At 49.6% G+C, this 22,266-nt stretch overlaps 1 protein-coding gene across 1 annotated transcript; it reads left to right on the top strand.

The window, feature by feature from the left end:
• The first annotated feature begins 897 nt into the window (after positions 1-897).
• On the top strand, positions 898-21,137 carry efnb2a (ephrin-B2a). The gene is made up of 5 exons (XM_068329504.1): positions 898-1,669; positions 9,450-9,733; positions 15,726-15,818; positions 16,453-16,563; positions 17,378-21,137. Exons 1-5 carry the CDS (start codon positions 1,557-1,559, stop codon positions 17,782-17,784), a joined length of 1,008 nt encoding a protein of 335 aa, XP_068185605.1. The 5' UTR covers positions 898-1,556; the 3' UTR covers positions 17,785-21,137.
• Positions 21,138-22,266: the final 1,129 nt, after the last annotated feature.

Here is a 22,266-nt window from a genome sequence, read left to right as displayed (position 1 = left end):
AGCGACCACAAACTAAAAGTAAGCAGAAAGTGTGAATGTTTACCGATTCAATCAGGCGTTTGGGGAACTTTAAAGCGCGTTAAAATAATGTTTGAACAGGAGTTAAGAGGATTTTTTTTAAACGTCACAATTCAATGATCGATAAGACAGCGAAGAAATAATCAATTTACTCCTGAAACAGAAAAGAGTGAAGCTTTTTCTGACTTTATAAAGTTAATAAAACACTTCAACAAACTGGAACCATAAATAAAATAAAGTCTCGTTTCATTTGTAACCACTTCAAACCCGCCTCTGTGTCTTTGCGGTGACTCTGGGTGCACAAATCGAACGGACCTCTATTGTTCCAGACGCACCTCGGGTCTCCCTGCTGCGTGTTTTCCGCTAGTGGGCGCTCTCGTCTTTCCTAAAAACCCTCCAGTGTGCACATCATAGTGAGTCAATGGGGGCTCCATCGTCCTGCGTACGAGCCCGATGGGAGCTTTTCATTACGGGGGTGGGGTGAGTGTGCGAAAGACGCGCGTTACGCGCTGTTTAGGATGCGCAACGCTTGGAGAGGAGTTTAAAAAAAAAGACGCGTAATTTACATTTATTCTGGATTAGAGTGGCAGAAATTGGGGAATCCACCTTTAACGGACTTTTTAGCTATTGGGCTAATTGTGACGTCACGTCCTGCGTGACGTCCTCATTATGTCATAATTAGACCGGTTACACTCTTATTTATCCACCTGACAGAACTGTAATTCCTCCCAGTTTGCTCACCCGACTGAACCAGTTGCCCTCCTTGACAGACAGTCAGAGCTGAGGGACCAATCAGCGGCGGCGAGGGGCGGGGCCTGACCAAAAGGAGCTCGGGCAAATATTCCCAGTCGCCGTCCCTTCAGTTACTTTCCACGCAGGTTTCGGAGCAGAGCCGTGGCATCACCACCCCGCTTCCCTCGCTGTAACGCGGGCGTTCGGGACGGACGGATCTGCTGGAGGCGGCGCGGGTGTTTTTTTTTTTTTTCTTCTAGGGGGGGGAAACCTCTAGTATGAGAACTTCCATCCCAGCTCGTTTGATTTGTCTCATCCTCATCTTTGCTCATCTTCTTATTTTTGATCATCCGACTTCATTGTTTCGCCCTTCTCATCCTGCTGCTGCTGTCACCTCCACCTCCACCCCCCCCAGCTGAACGGGGGACCCATTCCACCACCGGTCACCGCCGTCCTTGGATTGTTGGTGTGCGCTGCTTGGACTATAACGCAGGGGGATTTACATTTGCGTGTTTTCTGAGGGATGTATTCCAGCGGGCTGAGGCGTGCGCTCTGAGCGGGGGGAGAATATTAACGCGCTGCTGCTAAACTACTGCTGTGCGCCTTTTGGAGCGATTCTCTCATCTGGAGATGCTCCGGCCCGTCTGATCTGGGTTCGCGGACCCCCACCCACCCCACTCTGGATCGGGATATAAGGTGAAGAGCCCCCCCCCTTCTCTTCTGGAGCGCTTGATTCGCTTTTGTGGACATATTTGGTCATTTATTTAGAAGGATTGTGCATCCAGGCGGAGGCGCGCAGGCTCACCATGGGGGACTCGATGTGGAGATATTATTTTGGAGTTCTGTTCATCGCCTTTAAGGTGGACTTGTGCCGGGCGCTCATCCTGGAGTCCATCTACTGGAACACAACAAATACCAAGTAAGTGCAGCCCGGGAGACGCACCGATCCCCGGAGCGCCGCTCGCTCCTCTGCGCGGAGATTCCACCGAAATAAAAAAAAAGGAGGATTTCATCGGCGGGTCCGCACTGATTTGCGTGAAATTAAAGCAGTTTAACATTTGAGTGGAAGTCGGATTAAATAGCTCCATGAAGGTGCGGTTTATATTTTATTTTTACGACCAGCTGTAATTACTTTCCCTGAATAAATATCCGCTCGTCTCCGTGGAACTCACTCCGATATTTGAGTTATTTCTCATCAGAAAAGCGCGCAGGGATAAAAAAACAATCCTTTAAACACCTGTCAGGATCACAACCCGCGTTTAGCTTCATTACTGGACTGATAGGTTTAGTGTTTGCGTCTCTCCTTCGTTGCGGGGGTATTTACGCGCAGGGAGCGGAGGTTGAGGGCCGCTGAGCTCCGGCCGGCGGCTCCAGACACTCACCCCGTCCGCCCGTTTCCAGGCTGTCGTGGGGGTGGTGGTGGGGGGTCCAGTCACGCATGTCGTCTCCGTGGGTTCTGGGACGTGGGTGGAATTTATTCTGAATTTACCGGCCTGGTCGGAACCCGGACTAGGCGTCGTTCCTCCTCTAACAGGTCCGGATCAGTTCGGATTGAGCTGCAGGGAGCTCAATCCGAACTGATCCGGACACTTTAATCCCGCGGTGTTTTTTTCAAGGGATTAACTTGTTTTATATTTTTTGTTTTCCGTGATAAAGAATGATTTTAAAGGCAGGAGAGAATCCCCGGGGCTCAGTGGAGCCGCCGGGACGCTCCCGTGGGCCTCCGCCGTGTGTGTGTGCGTGTGTGCGTGTGTGTGTGTGTGTGTGTGTGTGTAGATCATCAAACAGTCAGTTGAAATATGATTATAGGGAACATGATCGATGATCTAACCTCGCCCCCCGCCCCCCCTTTCATACTGTATCTGCGTGTGATCGTCAGCGCGCCCCACCAGACGTGGATCCCAGGATGTCCCACTCGGGTGTGTTTTTCTAGTCGGGGGGCCTCCAGGCCACCTCCACCCTCCCGGCGGGTGAACTCCTTTATCTGGGAATAAAAAGTTGTCTTTTCCCTCCCTCTACACCCCCAGTCCCATCCCGGCGGGGGGGCCCCTCTTTGTGGCCGCTTCGTCACGGCCAACGCGCTCAATAATTCAGCTTTTGGCTGCAGAACTCCTCTTTCTGCTTCTCCCCGGTGGAAAAACCCGCAATGGCGGCGCTCTGGTGGGCAAACAGGTGTCCGTGGCTGCGTGGCTGGAACTGCGTGTGAAAACTGTGCGCATTCGGGCCTCCGTTGGAGCGACTTGGGCTTTGCGCGCCGCAGCCTCTCGGCCTCACGGACATCTGCGTCCCGCTGCCGCAGGATCCACGCTGTGCGCCAAATGACGCGCTAAATGCGCCACATTTAGAGACGGAGACGCGTTTAGAAGTGTGAGGTTTGTAGGACATTTCACCCACTGTGGCACCGGTGTGTGTGTGTGTGTGTGTGTGTGTGTGTGTGTGTGTGTGTGTGTGTGTGTGAACATTTGCTTTTAACGAAGAGACAAAAACAACATCCAAAAAATGCGCAAAAGTAGCGCGCAGAGAAAATCTACGCGGCAGCAAATATTATTATCACCGCTGTGGATAATTATTGATTAGATTGATAGATTATAAAACTCTTAATTCTACTTTTAGAAACCAGTAACGCCCGGTTGTTTTGCGCGCTCCTGAAAATCGAACCTCCTCTATTTTGGATCTAAACGCGTGTTTTTCCACGCAGCTGTGCGTCACTGTGGATTTTTTTTTTATTTTTTAGAAGGAGTTATTAAAAAACAAGCAGAGGAAGGAGAGCCTGTTTTTGTGCGGCCTGATCCGTCTGGGGGGTGAGGAGGTCAGCGGCTGGAGGAGGTGTGGGGGCCTCCAGGTGGAGCAGAAACATCTCAGGTGACTCCTGCTGGGGTCTCCGTCGTGGAACATCTCCTTTCTGACGACACGACGTCCTGAAGTTGTTTGAATGCGGCCTTCCTCGCCCCGTGTGCCTCCTCTCCGGCAACCCCGAGCCCCCTAGAGCCCCCCGGCACCCCCAGGCCCCCCGTACCTCCACCGGGAGGTCGTCTCCTCGCTCTTGGACAATTCAGATGAGGATGAATGTTAGAAATGTGAGGGCTGTGGGCCAGTCTGATGCCTTTGTGTGTGTAAGCTGGAGGAGAGAATAAAGACCCCCCCCTATACTAAGTGTGCATCTATCAAAAAAAAAAAACCCTCCCCAGGCCCACGGATGTCGATTAAACCTCATTGTTTGCGCTTTAACTACTTTACTGCCCTCCTATGTGAACCTCAGAAGAAAAAAAACAACAACTAGAGAATGACCCCCCCTGCCCCTGCCCCTGCCCCCCCACCGACACACACACCTCCTCCTTGTGGTAATCCATTTTGTAGTTGGGAGGGAGAAACAAAAGCGAGGCCTGCTCTACACGGCGGACGCTCCCGCTCCTCCAACGCCGTTCATTAAGAGATTACATGCAGGCCTTTGTGACCGGGCAGCGGCGGGGGCACCTCTGTGGGTCCTTTTGTGAATGCAGGGGGGTTAGAGAGGAGGAGGAGGAGGAGGAGGAGGAGGGGGGTGTGCATAGAGATGCAGGTCCGTCATGAATGACTGACGAGGCCTTGTGCTGCAAAGATGCCCTCCAAACATCCCTCCATCCAAACCCCTTGCAGGGGGAGAGAGAGAGGTGGGGGGGTAGAGAGGGAGAGAGAGAGGGGGGGGGGGGTGAGCTACAAGTGGAGCTACAAGCTACAACGCCACCATCTTGGACGCGGCGAGGGCCCGGAGGCTGACGTGGCGCTGTGTTTTGATCGCGGTGGAACGACGGAACAGGAAGTGGAGGAGAAGTGGGAGAACGGGAGGGGGGGGGGAGGTCCATGCCTCTGCGGGGGCAAAAGAGGGTAATTACGTCCCGGCTGGCTCGGCTCCTGTAGGACTGGTACACTGGGCCGGACGGCGGGGATAGGGTGACGCCGGTGGAAACCACCTCCGTCCGCTCGGACGGCGGAGGGAGACGACGGCGGATTAACCTCCATTCCGTCTCGGCCTCTTTTGTCCCACAAATCCTTGCGTTCGTCCAACCGGCATCCGCTCGGCCGCCTCGGCACGTCGGGGCCGCAGGAGCAGGACGAAGGGATTAGACGGCAGTGTTTAAATAGAAAGTCTGGTGGTGGAGTGGGGGGGGGGAGGCAATGGGTGAGGGAGGGGGGAGGTGGATGAAGATGTGGAGAGGAGGATCTAGGTTTCTTCTTCTAGGGTTTTACTGGCGACAGATGCAGCGGTCGTAACCTGTCAGGACGACGAGGCCTCCTTTATTCCTTTGGCTCCTTTTGGCCCTCGACTCCCCATAAACTCACCCCCTAAATAAGACGGCAAACCCAAAGGTGAGGGGGGAGACGGGAGAAAACAGATGTCCCCCACCGGGATGGAGACACAGGCTGAATTCCAATCAGTTCAGTTTCCTGTTTCGATTTGAAAATAGTGTCAGTTGTAAAAAAAAAGAAGGAGCTGAGGAGAGGAAGAGGGGCAGATAGAGGGATGAAGGAGGGGACAGGAGGGGCAGATAGAGGGATGAAGGAGGGGACAGGAGGGGCAGATAGAGGGATGAAGGAGAAGAGAAGTGTTTTTGTACGCCTCCCTCGCTCCTTCTGTCACCTCCTCTGATTGGTCGTTCTGCGGTCGCCCTCGCTGCGAGGAAGGGCAAACGTGACACGACAGCACGCTGTAAAAAATCTGCTCCCAACGATTCTCGTTATTTCAAAATAAAATTTTTTAATTAAGATTAAAAAAAAAAAATCATTTATTCAACGATCGGCTGCAAAAAGTTTCAACGTGTTCATTTATAAATCAGAAAAAAAGCAGCAGATCAATCGTCACTGATCAACAAAGTTACGTCAAATTAATTAAAAACTTATATTTTTACAGGTTTCTGCTACAGAATATTAAAAACAAACAAAAGTGAACCTTAAATAAATAAAAATCAACATGATTTATTTTAAATGTGAAATAATCAGCTGAGTTTTCGTCTTTTGTCACATTTATCTTTATGAACTCAGGAAGTATTGATCCGTCCTCACTACAATGGTTATTTTACTTGATTAATTTTTATTTACATATATTTTTATATATTTTACATATTTATATTTTTTCCAAGCAAACCTTTGAATATTCTGTAACGTCTGTGAGGAGTCCATTAATGTCTGATGACAAAGCGATCAATCAGTTTAATTAATCGATCAGCGCTGCGTCCGTTTATGGTGCCGCTTCTGTTGGGGGGGGGGGGCATTTTGGAGTGGGGGGTAAGTGTGGCAAAGGGGGTGAGTGGGGGGGGGTCAAATGTATTTACAATCATGAGTTTATGAGCTTCCTGCCGTGTCCTCCTTTTATTCCTCCTTTCTTTCACGGTCCTCCTCCTGCTGGGGTATCTGGGTGGTGGGGGTGGGGGCAACAGGGGGGTACCTGTGTAATAAACCTGGTGTTCCTGGAGCGGGAGGGATGACGGAGCGTCAATCTGTCTTCATGTCTCCTTTTTCCTCTCGGCTCTTATTTCTAAAGAGATAATCCAGAAAGTGTAAAACATTTTTCAACGTTTTTTATTCTTTTTTTTGTCAGAATTTATTGATATTTTATTACTTTAAAAAAAAAAAAAAAACAGAATAAAAGAATAAAAGAAAAAAAGCCTGACGGAAGAAATGATCCTTAAAGATTTTAAAAGTACAGAAGAACCGAAGGAACGAAATACAATCTACTGTTTAGTGTGTGTGTGTGTGTGTGTGTGAGTGTGTGTGTGTGTGTGTGTGTGTCGTCACCTTATGACATCATAATTCCTTTTTTTTTTCCCCGTCACAAAGACCAAACAGCTCATGCTAGCTTTGTCAATCATGCTGCGCTAACACTCCTTACTATTCATGTAAAAACCTGTTAGCGGCCGCTAGCTGCTCCCTTGTCGCTTCAGCTAACATGCTAACTGTTTCCCCACGCTATCAGCTAACTCATGCTCTCTGCTAACACAGCAAACCGTTTCCTCGTGTCTTTTGGTCTAACCTAGCCCATTACCTTTAGCACGCTAACCGTTTCCTCATGTGTTTAACCTTCATGCTAATCAGAACGACGTCTCTGAACTTTGAACACTCGGTGTCCCTGTGGCGTTAGCTCTCATGCTAACCCATTTACCTGAATATTTAACCCTTTAACTGTTTCCCAATGCCTTCAGCCTTTATGCTAACGCAGGCTAAGTCATTACCGTCTAATTGAATGCGCAGACACGCGACTAGCGTTAGCGTTAGATTTCAAGCGACGGAGGAATTCTAGCCGACTTCACTTGTTTTCTGGATGCTTCAAGATTCACCTCATGGGGATAGATGATGGCTAACACACACACACACACACACGCACACACACACACACACACACACACACACACACACACACACACACACACACACTAGCGTGCTCACATGCTGTACATACATGTATTTAATATAAGCACATGCATGCATGCTTTAACCTCTGTATAAACACACACGCCCACTTGCACACATGAAAGGATGTTAGAACGCGCGCACACACACACACACGCACACACACACACACACACACACACACACACACACACACACAAACACACACACACACTTCCATGGTGTTTGTGTATAAGTGAAGCCCCTCAAGGCGTTTCTGAGGACCTCTCTCTCTCTCTCTCTTTCGGCGCTCTACATCTCCCCTCTCATCCTCCCATCCTCAATACACACACACACACACACACACACACACACACACACACACACACACACACACACACACACACACACACACGCAAACATGCACAAGTTAAGATGATGCCAGATGGTGCTGCAATGCATAGACATACATTCCCTGTCTCCCCCCCCCCCCATCCCCTTCGCTACCCCCCACCCCCCTGTCTCCCCCCCCGCCCCCCCCTGCCTGTGTCCATCACCGGACACACTGTACCACCACTGAGTGCGTCCCCTGGGGGGCAGAAACAACTTTCGCTCGGCCTAGTTTGATGTTGTGCAAGTGCGTGAGCTCATGTGATTGGGTGTGTGTGTGTGTGTGTGTGTGTGTGTGTGTGTGTGTGTGTGTGTGTGTGTGTGTGTGTGTGCTTGCTCGCCCTGCATGCACGCGCTCAGGCCAGCAGGAAATGATGCGTGCTGCTGGAGTGGGAAGGAGGAATAATGTGTGTGTCTGCAGCCGTAGGTTTGAGAGACAAAGAGAGTGTGTGTGAGAGAGATAGAGCGAGGAAGAGGAGGGAGAGGACGAAGAGGAGGAAGAGGAGGGAGGGTTTCTTCTTCTTGAGAGCTGGAAGCTAGTTTGTTTATATATATATATATATATATATATATATATATATATACACATATATATATACATACACATATATACACATATATATACGTATATACTGTATATATATGTATATGTATATATATATTTATATATAAAACTGATTATGCCTCAAATTTTCTCCTGCGTCCTTTTTGTTAATTATGAATCAGCTCTGCCTCTCCATCGCCGTCGTCACCACCCGGTCGAAGGTATCCTCCCGTCGCCCTGTGAGGACTTTCTTTGTAGACTTTCAGTATCATCACCTTGGTAACGAGAAAATCTAAAGAGTCATGGGTTCCAGTCAGAGGTCAGAGGTCACCTGGAGCTGCTGGACACGCCCACACGGAACGACCTTTGATTTATTGTGTGTGCGTGGTGCGTTCAGGTGCGGCTGGGAGAGGTGAAGACTCCAGTTGTTCGTCATTTAAAGACAAACGTATTTAAGAATAAAGAAATAAAGACGGCGGTGATGTCATCACACGTCTCGCTCTATATGTGTGTGGGTTTAAAACCCACACACACACACACTAATCTGTACAAAATAACACCTTTAATTGATTTGTCGATTAAAAGGAAATTAGTGATGCTGGATTAATAGTTTCTTGTCATTTTTTCAGGATAAACAAATCAATTATTTAAAGGTAAAACATTTATAACCAGCCGATTAATAAATAGTAGAAAATAAAAAAAAAAACCTTCATTGGAATATCTTCAGATTGATTACTTCAATCAATTTATGTCGACATTTTCATTCTAGTCCTGGAGGACCCCCCCCCCTTTCCCACCCCCCCTTAGCGCCGTAATGATCAGCACGTTAAAGCTAAATGGTCCCGCTAGATGTTCATTAGTGCGCTAGTGTTCGTAGCGTGGCGTAAACCGCCTCTGGGGCCTCCGCAGTTAACGTTTCAGATGGCTTCTGGGGGGGCGGGGCCAAATTGTTTCGCAGATAAATGGGAGGTTTCACCTCCGACTCGACCTCCAGCTGTGAACATGTGCGATCGCGGGAATGCTGGGGGGTCGTGGCGCTAAAATTCCGGCTTTATTTTTGATGACGCCGTCTCGCCGAGCTTTCATCGTTTTTTAATTTTCTATTTTGTATGCCGACGACGTTCCTCTGTTTCCCCTCGTTTATCCGGCTAATTACTCTTCCTTTTCATCGCTGGAGAACAAACTCGGTGGTTCCATCTGCGGATTCGGGGGTCATTTTGCATCGCGCATGCCGCCATTATCCACCGCCATCAAAAATTAATGGACACAATCGGTTATTACGGCATCAATTATTAAGCCGACGCCTCTTTTTTTGTGAGATGTGGCGACTTGGCGGCAAACACTCGAAACTGGAACGCGTAACGAACGACTCATCATTTGTTCTTCTTCCCTGTCTTTCCAGATTCATCCCTGGCCAAGGCGTGGTTTTGTACCCCCAGATCGGGGATAAGTTGGACATTGTTTGCCCCCGTGTGGACGGCGGCGTGATGGACGGCGTGGAGTTTTACAAGGTGTACATGGTTCCCCGGGAGCAGCTGGAGACCTGCACCATCACCAAGGCCGACACACCGCTGCTCAACTGCGTCAAACCCGACCAGGACGTCAAGTTCACCCTGAAGTTCCAGGAGTTCAGCCCCAACCTGTGGGGGCTGGAGTTCTTCAGGGGGCGGGACTACTACATCATCTGTAAGTACACGCCCCTCCCTTACCTGAGGGGAGGGTAAATGAGGCGTCGAATAATTTATGAGGGGGAAAAGCAGCTGTTCAAAATTCAGAACCAGCTGTTGGGGACATACCTTGACGAGCCGGCGTAGGCTGGGGGTGTTGCCTTCGCTCGTACTTAGTGGTCTGTAAGTTCAGGGGTCGTAAAGATGTGCACCCGATAATCGGATTCTTGAATTTATTTATGTCATTTATGCACGTTCGGGCACGACTCTTTTGCGGTTTCGCTTCAAATTCTCGGGTTTTGGATCAAATTTTCTGGTTGGTCTGTTTCGGAGTCGTGCTAATCTGGATTCTAGCGCGTCCCAGCTGGATCCAGGAGTCTTAGATCCATCGCAAAATGCTTACTCCGCCTTATCGATCGTAATCAAACCACTCCTCCTTCATCTTCATCCTTTGTAACTCACCGGCAATGAATCGACGCCGTCCTGGAAGGAAGTTTTGTTCGGATTTAATGACGCCCCCCCGGTTTGAAACACGGGAGGTGGACCGAACCATCTGTGTGGCGCTGACGGGGAGGTGATGGGACCATCTGTGAAGCTCCGCCACAACCATCTGTGAGCTGTCACGGCGGTGGACGGCGGGAAAGAGAGGCTGGGGCTCAGAGGAAGGACGAGCAGGAAGTGGCGCTTCTTGTCCAAACAGTCCACCGTGGGACAGGAAGTGGAATTTTGCTGAATTTGCAGGGTGACGGCGGCTCCGCACAGTCGACTCTCGTCAACTTAAATATTCCTCCGAGCTCCGATCTTTTCGCAGAAACAAGTCCGCTCACAATATGTTCAACCGCTCCTGCTTAAGTTAGCTTGAACGGATCTGGTAGTCGCGGCGTCGCTAACGTGTCGCAGCTGCAGGGTGTTTGATTGGTCGGTTACATCCAACTGGTATTTTTATTTGTTTGCAGTCAGGGCGTCTGTTTTTGCAAAGAACGCAAGATGGTTTGAAGATGAATCCAAACAGTTAGCGTTAGCGACCACGCCCACTACACCTGACCGTACCATCAGATGCGGTTTGAGTGGATGTTTGCTGAAGGACTACAAAGACAGGTTCTCCCTACTCTCGTCGGTTCACCGCTGACGCGCCGGCGTTAGCTGTAGCTCGCCGCTGCGCTCCTGCTGTCGGATGTTGATCAAATGATCAACGGGTCAGGCTCAGGTTAATGAAGAACACGATTAACGGCGGCGTGGAAGCGCAAACGGGTCACCCCGGAGACGCAATCGCGGCGTCCCTCAGCGAGTTTCTCGCTAGCTGAGAATAGCCTTCCTCTTCCTGCCTCCTCGTCCTTGAAGCCCTCCTCTTCATCAGTCGACAAGTTGGAACAGAGCGCGCGGAGGGAAAGTTCAATTTGTAACTGAAAAGAAGGGTTTGAAAAAATCCAATTTTGCACTTCTTGCAAAATCCTTTCCCAACGTCTCCCCTCGCCGCTGCCGCCGCTACAAAAAATTGCTAATGCGTAGCCTTAAGAGGGGAGAGAGGAAGCTGTTCCTCCATTGGAGGGTATCTGGTTCTGCTGTTAATTGCCTCTTTTTAGCTAGCGTTGCCCCCCGGTCGTGCAGCGTTCATGTCTACGCCGCGGCGGAGGCGGCGTTTTGGCGCCACGACGCAAACAAAGTGCTGTTGCTTTTCATTTTCAGCTCCAGTGTGAACGCCAGGAGCGAAACACTAACAAGCTCCGCCCACCCCCAAAAAAGAGGTGGATGTGATGAGGTGGGCGAAGTCAAGCTCACGGTGGCTAATGCTACCTTCCTGGTTGCGTTTGGAAGCTAATTGCCGCTGCATAAACACGTCTCCATATTGTTTTTCTATCTGTGCGTCTCCACCAACATCCGCCGGCGCTAAAAGTCCAGCGCCGGGATTGCATCAGCGGTTGGGGAGGGAGCGCTCGATTCGTAATTAATTAACTTGCGGCTAATCCTCCGTTTTCTCCTCACAGTGGCGCCGGGGCCCCCGCATCAACGCTACGGATCTCATCCGATCGGATTAGTGCCGCGCCGCGTCGTGTATCCCACCACGGCTAGACTTAGATTAGACGCCTGACTCCGCCCCCCTCCTCCTTGATGCCAAACCCCGGCCCTTTAGATTCAAACGAGCATGACATCAGGTTCGTGCGTGCGTTCGGACTGACAGGCGGTCAGATCGGTTTCCTCTGCCGCCGTGACGATGCGTGTTAGCGTGTTTCTTCTGTTTCTTAGCGTGTTGCGCCCACGCCGGAGTGCTCGTGCGCAGACGTGCGCGGCATGCAACCCTGCTCCGGTTGAGAGCAGATGAGTGTGATGTGATCGTTTGCGGCAGGATGCCTGCAGCCGAGAAGCCACTGGATTGGATGATCGCATGAGCTAAAGAGGGAGGGAGGGGGGGAGGAGAGGAAAGCGAGCTGAAGAGGAGAAAGATGAGCTAAAGAGGGCGGGAGGAAACAGGAAGTAGATCACTTTAGATCGGCGCTGTCGCCATCAAACCATGAACCGACGTCAATTAAGTGAGCATAGATCAAGTCACCGACTGCTCATTTGAATTCCTCTGGATTTAATGAGTGGATTTTCATATTTTAGGCGGTGGCGTCTTTGACCCCACGTTGACCCGACCCGCTTCCGAAGGTCACCCTAAACGCCAAGGCGCCCCACGTCACGGGTGATTAAGGTGGGCGGCGGTGACGGGCATTAACCGAGCTGCGACCCCGGTGCTGTAATGATGGCGTCACGCTCGGCGCCCGTTGGACGGTCGTTATGTTCAGAGTTTAGACGGCCCCTTTGTTTCTCCTCCTCTTCCTGGGACTCTTCATCCTGTCGTTCCGTCGCCGCCGCGCTTCTGATGCGTTCCAGCATTCATGAGTGGCCCTCGTGCTGTTCTAATTGGTGGAATCTATCTTTGGCTTTCATTCTAAAATAAAGGTTGATTTTTTTTTTTTTAATACAGCAATTAAATCTGAATACATAGATTGAAATTTAGGAAATATGCGCTAGCATTTTATCGCAGTGTTCCGCAACCTGTTTTGCTCCACGGACTGGTTTTACTGTCAGATCATTTTTATTTTCACATCCTTTAAAAAAAATAAAATAAAATATATATATATATATATATACTGTATATATATATATATATATATATATATATATATAATATATATACATATATTTAAAAAAAATATATATATACTTAAATATAATAATATCATAATAATATAATCTAAATCTAAATAATCTAATTCAGTTTGTATTAACTTTATTAGCAAAGTCCTCGTAGCATCGCGCAAACGGTTGTTTCTTTTTGGCTCGGCTAGCTTGGGGAGTTTCAGTTTCGCGGTAACGTCTGCTGTGTTAGCGTCTGGGGCGGCTCCTTTAAGAAGGTAGTCATGTGACCGAGGTAAGCATCTCAAGGGTGACTCACAGACAGGTGCGAGTTTAAAATGTGAGAGTGAGATCAAAACGAACACAAACGCGTCGAACGTCATTCCCCCGATAGCCGTTAGCTCGTACTCGGGAGCAGGTATGGCCGCCGCCGCCGCCGCTTCGTTCCCGCTGAGGAAGCAGGAAACGCAGATAAGAGCGCAAGTCTTTATCTGGATTGCGGCTCACAATCGACTGTCTCATTAAAGCACACGACGATTTTCCACTCTCTTGATTTGATAAACAGGAGAAAATTAAGTTAAGGACGTTAAATTAAGTTAAGGAGGGGGAATCCAGTTAAACGGGGTGGGGGGTGGGGGGTGGGGGCTACTTCCTGCAAACGCGGCGGCGTGCTCGCCGTATGCTAGCGCTAATTTCACAGGTGGAGAGGCTGGAAGCGAGTTTGACACACTTCTACCTGTGTGTGTGTGTGTGTGTGTGTGTGTGTGTGTGTGTGTGTGTGTGTGTGTGTGTGTGTGTGTGTGTGTGTGTGTGTGTGTGTGTGAGACTGGTCTCTAGTGGCGATCTGTCACAGCCAGTGACGGATTCCTCCTGATGGCCTGTCCCCCCCCCCCCGTCGCTGAAGCTGTTTTTGCATCTGTGTGTGCACAGAACCGGTCGTTTGCAGCCTGAAACCACACAAAGCTGCCAGAAAATAGACTCTGGACGGGGGGGGGGCAGGGAGGGAGAAGGGGGGGGAGGCGGCGAGGGAAGAATTAGAGGAGTAGCTCTTCTTTTTCTGTCTTGTTTTTCACTCATTGTTCCGGCGCCGGCGACTAAATCCATCTGTGTGAACCAGGTTCTGTCCAGCTACCCCCCCCCCTCAATGAGCATTATGGATTAGCCGTTAGCTGTAGCCAGCTAGCCGTCCAGCCCGGCCCCGTCTGGCGGGGGCCGAGTCATTCAGCCGGCCTCCAGCCATTCAACAACAGCACTCTGTTGAAATCCCGGTCAGGACTATCGCCTGGCAGCGAGAGCGGTCGGCTTTAAAGGGGAAGGGGGGGCGGGGGGTGGAAATTAAATTAAATTAAATTAATTTAAATCAGTTTTATTCCCTTTAAATGTGGAATAAAGTTTAGTAACGGATCTGTTTGTGGAGGTTTGATGAAGAGGAGGTGTCAGGCCTGACCTCGCGTTTGAAGTCCTCGGATTCCCAGGAAACACCACATCGGCAAAAAAACAACAACAAAACAAAACAAAACGACCAAATATTTGTTTGAAAAAAAGAAATTAAAAAAAAAATTTTTTTTTAAATTTAAAATTTCAAAAACCGAAATCTACAAAAACAGATTTGATCACAAACTCACAGGAGCACAAGCCTTTAAGGAGCTTTGTCTGTAATGTGCTTTTCCGTCTCCACTTGGAAGCCATAGGTCAGCTGGGGGGGTGGGGGGTGGGGTGAGGGGAGTGGGGGGGTGGTCGGGGGGGGGGGGGGGGCAAAGGCGGGTGGGAGGGGGGAGGCGAGTCCTTGTTAACATGCTCTTTGTGTCCACTCCCATCACCGTCTAGAAGCAAAGAGAGAAGGATCAAAATGTTTGGTGGGCGGGAGGGAGGAGGAAGAGGAGGAGGAAGAGGAGGAGGAAGAGGAAGAAGAGGAAGAAGAAGAGGAAGAGGAGGAGGAGGAAAAGGAACGTGATCGTCCGAGCTCCTCCTCTTCATCTTCAGTGGCGGCGGGAGTGGGCGGGGCATTCGGAGGCGACAAGGAGGAAGGGGTTAAAGGGGTTTAGCCAAGAAGGTAGCATGGAGGGGGGGGGGGTGATGGAGGAAGAGGAGGAGGAGGAGGAGGAAGCAGAGGGGAGGGGCGGCGAGCGGTGGTGAATGCGGCCCACTGCGCTCTGGCGGGAAGCCAAGCCGCTAAGCCCCAGCAGCTCGTTAGTCTGTGTGTTACTGACCTGATAGACCACAACCCCCCCACCCCGCTCCGCTCCCCCCCACCTCCATCGTCCTGCTGCAGCTCCGCCCAACTGCCACTGGGGGCAGCGCAGACGAAAGCATCCGACTGTGACTTCATCCAGCATCCGTCTCGGACGCCAACACCCCCCCACCCCCATCCGACCCGCCCCCCACCCCCGTTGATCCGCTAGCATATAGCCTAGCTTTTAAAACCCCAAAACTGCACTCTTTAATAACCGGCTAGCGCTCTCAGGAGCGTCGTTAGCGCTAACGCTCGATAAGCTGTCACCAGTTTCCCGCCGCTCGCCAAAGATAGCCGCTGTCATTGTTGTTTGCCCCCCCCCCCCGTCTCCTCCCTGCCCCCCTCCCTTAACGGCCTCCTTCATTAGACCCATCAGCGCTGTTAGAGATATTACCGTCACAATTACTCAAGATAATTGACTTTGGGGATGTGGAATATTGTGGCGGCGCGCGGCGAGCGCGGTGACGAACAGGCGAATTGTGATTTCATTAACGGGCTATGACTCATATCTGTCCTGGGGGGGGGGCTTTTCTTGCCTCTGTTGTCTTTGGGAATGGGATGTTTTTCTCAGATAGTCTTAAATGCAATTTCTCCAACGTGGTTGCTAGCGGTGACGGCTAATTCTAACCCCCCCCATCCCTTCCTTCCTCTGTTTCTGCAGCTACATCCAACGGCACCATGGACGGCATCGACAACCAGGAAGGGGGGGTGTGCAAGACCAAGTCCATGAAGATAATCATGAAAGTGGGACAAAGTGAGTATTGTATTATGGGATGGCCTGCAGGCGTGAGCTGCGCTCGTACGGCCGCTAAAAATGTGCAACGTTCTGAAAATGCCCTAATATGGTCATCTCCATCATCTCCATGACACCTGGGGCTCCAGGGGGGGGCAGGAGGAGTAATGTAGTGGAAGTCCTAATGTGCCGAAACAGCCCCCACCCCCCCGGTGGTGGTGCACGCTCGCATGCACACGGAAGCATCTGTTGTGTGGAGCGGGAGGCGTTCACCAACCGGTGGTGACGTTTAAAAACGCGCCCATCCAGACGTAAAGCGGCGCCGATTCGACGCTTTTGAGCGCCGCTGAAGGTCAGGGAGGGGATCGAAGCCGTTCTGCCGTCTAACAGCACCGAAAATCAGCTGCACAGTCCAGAAGAGCTGCTTACGAGTGGCTGATTTATTAAATAAAATGCACTATTAGTTGCGGTTTCTGTTCAAACTGTGAGCAAAAAGCGTCGCCGTTTGGAGTCGGATCAGAAAACGCAGCCAGGAAGACGTTTGAGGCGCTCTTCTCGGTCGACTTCAGCCACATTTCTGCTTTAACGTCGTCGCCATTTGTCAGTTTATTAAACTTTTAATATCTTTTCCTGTCTGTGTTCTTTTTTTTTCCAGATCCCTCCGACCCTATTTCACCCAAAGACAACCCCACCAGAGTTCCCTTCTCCCCCAAACACTCAGACGGGAAGGACTCCTACAACCCCAACGACGTCCTGGAGAAACCAGGTGAGTGAAGCCGAGACGAGGCGTTCGAGGAGCGCAGGATTTATTGGCACGACTCGGCACCGGGGCGGAGGATTGTTCGTCCCAACTAAGAGCGAGATAGCGCTAATTAAGTGTGCATCTGCGAGAATCATCACAATGTGTGTGTGTGTGTGTGTGTGTGTGTGTGAAAGTGAAGGAAAGAAAGGTCAGCGATTCATCAGCCGGTAATTGAATGTTGCCCATAAAACTGATAGGCATCTCCGGCCTCTCAAGGACTTATAAGGTATCTCGGCGCTGGCCGCGTTCCAAACCTCCACCGCCGCTTAAGTGACATTTTCAAGAAAATGATCCGATCGCTGTCTGCCATCTTTGTTCACTACAGACGCGCACTTGTTTCTGGAGCCAATCACAGCCCAGCCAGACGCGGCGGCGTGCAGACGCTTATCTCTACTATTATATTGCAGTTTAAAATCTTGGACGGGCAATTTCCTCTGAGTTTGGGGGGGGGGGCGAAACAGGAAGTGCCGGAGTAGGAAAAACAAGCCGTCGCGTTACTTCCTGGATCTGCGAGGGGCGTGACCTCGCCGTTATGGTTTCTGCTCGCATCCGTGTTAGCGTCGTCTTCTGCTGGCGTCAGCGTCTCTCCGTGTTCCTGTCCTCCTACGTGTTTTTTGAAACTTAAATTTAAACAAACGTCCAGGATTGCGACTCCTGGAACCAGATCGTAATCTGACGCCTCGCCAGATGCTGGCTCCGCCCCCTTAGGTTATGATAACAAGTCCTGATTGGAAGTCTTCAACCTGAGTATTCAGCTCTTCTTCCCTCCCTCCTCCAGGTGTGTCACCGCGGGAGAGCAACGAAAACGACAACGGCGGCAAGTCGTCCAACGTCATCGGCTCCGAGGTGGCCATCTTCGTCGGCATCGCCTCGGGCAGCGTCATCTTCATCATCATCATCATCATGCTCATCCTGCTGCTGCTCAAGTACCGGCGGCGGCACCGCAAGCACTCACCGCAGCACGCCGCCACGCTGTCCCTCAGCACCTTGGCCACGCCCAAACGGAGCGGCGGGGGTGGGAACAATAACGGCTCGGAGCCCAGCGACATCATCATCCCGCTCAGGACTGCTGACAGCGTCTTCTGCCCGCACTACGAGAAGGTCAGCGGCGACTACGGCCACCCAGTCTACATCGTTCAGGAGATGCCGCCGCAGAGCCCGGCCAACATTTATTACAAGGTCTGAGGAGGAGCGGCGAGCGAACTGGAACACTCCCCCACCGTCGTAGGAGCGGGTTTGGGTTTCGCCCGGCGCCGCTGGCACGCCCGCAAACACTCTCTCTCTCTCTGTCCCCCTCACTTTGACTCCGCCTCCTCTCCTTTGAGATTTTTTGTCACTGTTTTGTCTTGATACCTTGTCGCTCTGGTTTGGTTGGGCGAGGAGGTGCCCGCCGCAGTCGTGCCGGCGCCGTTGTGTTTCGAGCGCCACCGTTGTGGGATCTGAAGGTTGTACTTTTCCTCCGACTCGATGGACGGACAGACGGATGTAAAAGTTTCCCGAGAAGGATTTTTTGCCATAAGAGACACTCCTGCTTGGAAAAAGAAAGAGACTAAAAAAACAAATGCGAAGAGGAGAGGGGGCAGGAGAACACGGGGCAGGAGAACACGGGGCAGGAGAACACGGGGCAGGAGAAGGCGGGCCCGACCGTGAACCCGCTCGACGTTCCCGAGGCCGAGTGGTTCCGGTGAGACTTGACGGAGATCCGAATCTCCGTCGAAACTTTCCCCCGATTGACTCACCCCATTCACCCCGCCATCCTCACCCTCACCCTCACCCCACACACCTCCTCACCCCCGGATGTGTTCTTTCAGACGTTACTTGAAGGGTTCATCTCGTTTTTCACCGTCCCGATGTGGTTCAAACGTTTTCCTTCGGCGACAGGTGGTATTTCAGACCCAACAGTGGCGAGGGAGGAGCAGAAAAGAGGGGGAGAGAGGAGGAGTTTTTGTTGTTGGGATTTTGCACCCTCTTTTTGGGCTGTCAGGTGTGCCCAGGTGACTCCTGGGAAGAGTGGAGGACTTTCATATACATAGAGCAGCACTTTTAACCCCTTTTTGGCGCCTCCACTCTTCGCAGGGTTGTGGATGAAGATGGGAGAGCAGCGGCGTCCCATCAGATCTCGTAACGAGGGCCCGCCCTCAACGCCATCCAGAACCTGGACCGGCGTTCCGGGCAATAAGAAAACCGCCTTACTGCCGTTTCTTTCGCATCAGGTTGAGAGGCCCGAGACCTAGTTGAGGTTAGCGTAGCTGGCTGAAACAGCTCTAGGTACTGTAACGTTTACCCGCAGGGGTCTGATGATGATGATGATGATGATGATGATGAAGGGTGCCCTAAAAGCCCAAACATCAGCGTGGGCGGCGCTCTCCTATTCTTTGTTTTTAAAAAAAAGAGGAAAAAAAAAAAAAAGCACAGGGACATCTTCTTACATCGTCACTGTTTCCCAACCTCCATTAGCATTTCCATATTTTACATTTACCTTTTTTTAGATGTACATTTAAAAATCAGGACATGACAAAGATTAAAAAAATAAAATAAAATAAAATGAAAAGCAGAATTTATTTATGATAGACGAGTAGAGCACAGGCGTTGTCCGGCGGCGTGGAGATGAAGACGTAATGTTAATATATTATGGTATACGTGCACATTATGCAATCTAGGTTTGTGATTATTTGATATCTCTCAACCCGCTGAGGCCCGGGGGGGAGGGGCCTGGGCTCCCGATCTCGAGGGGAGGGGCGTTATCTGACTCCAAATAGCTCCCATTGGCGTAGCTGCGTCTCCCACACTCAGTGTAGCATCTCCCAAAGGAAGGTCCCCACGAACACCCGACCTGACTGTCCTCAAACACACCCTCCATGTCCTCCATGCATGTGTGTATGTGTGTGTGTGTGTGTGCGTGCGCGTGTGTACGAGCGACGTCACATCCATCGATATATCAAACCCCATCGTCACCGTCGTCATAGCAACATGAAATTTTCACGAAAAAGCCAAGCCTTGTATGATCTGAGGTTTGTGCCTCTAAGAGGCCACAAAATCTGCAAATATGCAATTCTTATTTATTTTTTTAAACCAATCGTGAGAGAAAACACACACACACAACACACACACACACACACACACACACACACACACACACACACACACACACACACACACACACACACACACACACACACATTGAAAGTGTTCTTAACCACTGAAAGATGTAACAACACACAACTAGCAAAGAACATCACACAAGCCTGCTGTTCGTTTGAGTTCCTGCATTATTTGTAGTTTTACTTTGACCTCTTTTCGTTCGACTGTGTGCCGTAGTACAAAAAAGGTAAACTGTGAAAAACAAACGCGTATGTGTCACACCTGAACAGGTATTTGAGAAAAGAGAAAAAAATTACACACACACTAAGCAAAGAAATGGCTGTTTTGTTGTCTGCGGCAGAATATGACAATCTTATTAGTTTCTTTGAATCTGGCGTCCTTCTCTTAGCCGGTTAGCTGTTAGCGCTGGAGCTAGGAGAAGCACCTCAGGCTTCTGTAAAATGCCTTGCTCGTATGGTCAGCCCTTGGTCACTTGACTCAGTAATTTTGCACCGTACTTCTGTAGGTAAGAAACTGTAAATACATTAATGTTTGTATTGTATATGGATCCTGGGTTGTTACAGTAGCCTTATTCACCTTTTTAGGAAAGTAAACGGGAAGAAAAGTACAGAAAAAAAGGAATACACTTCAGTAAAACAGAGCATACTACTTTTTTGGTAAATAGCTTATGTAAATATTGACCAGATCCCAATAAAAACTTTTTTATAAACTCTTAAAGTAAGATGTTTTGTATAAAATTTGAATTTTTTGCTATGTATTTTAGCTAGCGCTCGATGGAAAGCCCGTGTCCTCCCCACTCCCTTCCCTTTTGCACTGTTTCCATGGTAATTTGGTTTAAAAAAAAAATGAGAGAAAAGTTGCCAAACCGACTGCTGCATATTTGTGCCATAAGTGTGTACCATAAATATTTATTGAATTAGTTCTTTTTTTTCCTTTTTTGGTTCTGTTCATGAATTAATTTCAGTCCAGTTTGTAAGTAACACAGTATTATCTTTGCCTCGTTTGTTTGTACACCCCTGGTTTTCTTTAGTCATGTCATGTTAGCGGGTGTCTGTCACCCTCTGCCCCCTCCCTCGCAGTATGAGATGGCCAGGCTGTGAAAGAACGGTTTGAGAAATTTAAAACAAGTTCAAAGTGAGGATAAATGACACACATTCCACCAGTCTGTTACAAACTGAAAATGGTTTTCAATAAAATGTTTTTCCTATGGATGCGCCGTCTTCCCGCGTGGCTTTGTTCTGCCGCTTCGCATCGCATGAATAAATAATGTTTTACTGTTTCCCACAGCTTGACAGCTGAGGAGCTGATATGACTTTCATTTACTGGCGTTAGATGTTATTTCTCTCGCTATTGGATCGTTCCTGCAGACAGAGCCCAGACAAATCACCCTTCAGGCCCAATTTGGTGTCTCTCTCATCGCTCATGTGTGTTCATATCTTCGCTATCTGGACCTTTATTGACATTAAATACTAAAATAAGAGACTAACTATGCAGATTTTTTCTTTTCCGAGACAAAAAAAAAACACGTTTTACAACACGCTTGACCCCTGTCACATGTTACGCTCAACGCCGTTGTTCATAGGTGATCCAGGTGATCTGGTTCAGGTGTTTCCTGTTAGCTTACCGTCTTTCAAAGAACTGCACGCGTTTGTGCAAACCGAAGCGTCGAGGAATCTGCACTTTTGTTGAGCAGCTCCATTACGCACTGGAACACGTGGGGCATCTATAAAAGAAAAGTCAAGGCCAAGTCAGCTTTATTGTCTAGTGTATCATATATTCACAGATGGAATTCACAGATGGAATTGCAGTCCTCTCTGACCGACGGTAAACAGGCAGTACAACAGGCAGTACAGAACAGGCAGTACATCACAGGCAGAACAACATGAAGTACAACAGGTAGTACAACACAGGCAGTACAACACAGGCAGTACAACATAGGCAGTAGAACATAGGCAGTAGAACACAGGCAGTAGAACACAGGCAGTAGAACAGACAGTACAGCACAAAGTATGAGACAAAACACAAAGGGATGGAAAGTCAACGTTGGCCGAAAGGAAACGTTCTCTGTTAGCACACAAAACCCAGCATACACCATGGATCTGACCTTTACCCTTGTTTTAGACGTGGTCTGGGTTTGATAGTTATTATTTGATAATAAAGGTGTGTCCTCCTCTCTGAAGGCGGCCGGGTTTGGTTAAGGGTAGGGTCTCGTAGGAATTCAAAATGTTGACGATTTGTCTGTTATTGCAGAAGAAAGAACGCTAACATTGACAAACGAAGGGGTCGCCTTTCAGTCTCAGACCCCTGTAGGTCGTTAGCTTGTCTGTAAAGATAACAGTGATGACATCACCATGACAACGTGATGTTTTCACAGGCTTGGCGGTCCTCCCTGCGATGAATTAATTGAATTGACCTGGAAAACATGGAAAGTCCGAACTGAAATCAGGGTCAGCTTTCACTGTTGTTAATTTGTAAAACACGGGGGATTCACGGTGTCTTGATGACGAAGCGAGGTGAAGGCTTGTCCGTCGTGTCTACCATGGACCGATCTTTGTTGGTGTAACA

The sequence above is a fragment of the Antennarius striatus genome, chromosome 12 (assembly GCF_040054535.1).
Source record: "Antennarius striatus isolate MH-2024 chromosome 12, ASM4005453v1, whole genome shotgun sequence".
Classification (NCBI taxonomy): Eukaryota; Metazoa; Chordata; class Actinopteri; order Lophiiformes; family Antennariidae; genus Antennarius; species Antennarius striatus.
Note: the sequence above shows the minus strand (reverse complement) of the source record. Positions and strands in the feature narration are given on the sequence as shown.

What these genes read in the sequence shown, in the direction of transcription:
- efnb2a (XM_068329504.1), top strand. Translation starts at nt 1,557, where the DNA reads ATGGGGGACTCGATGTGGAGATATTATTTTGGAGTTCTGTTCATCGCC. An exon ending in TGGAACACAACAAATACCAA is followed by an intron (nt 1,670 to 9,449) that starts GTAAGTGCAGCC and finishes CTGTCTTTCCAG; the next exon opens with ATTCATCCCTGGCCAAGGCG. An exon ending in CGACGTCCTGGAGAAACCAG is followed by an intron (nt 16,564 to 17,377) that starts GTGAGTGAAGCC and finishes TCCCTCCTCCAG; the next exon opens with GTGTGTCACCGCGGGAGAGC.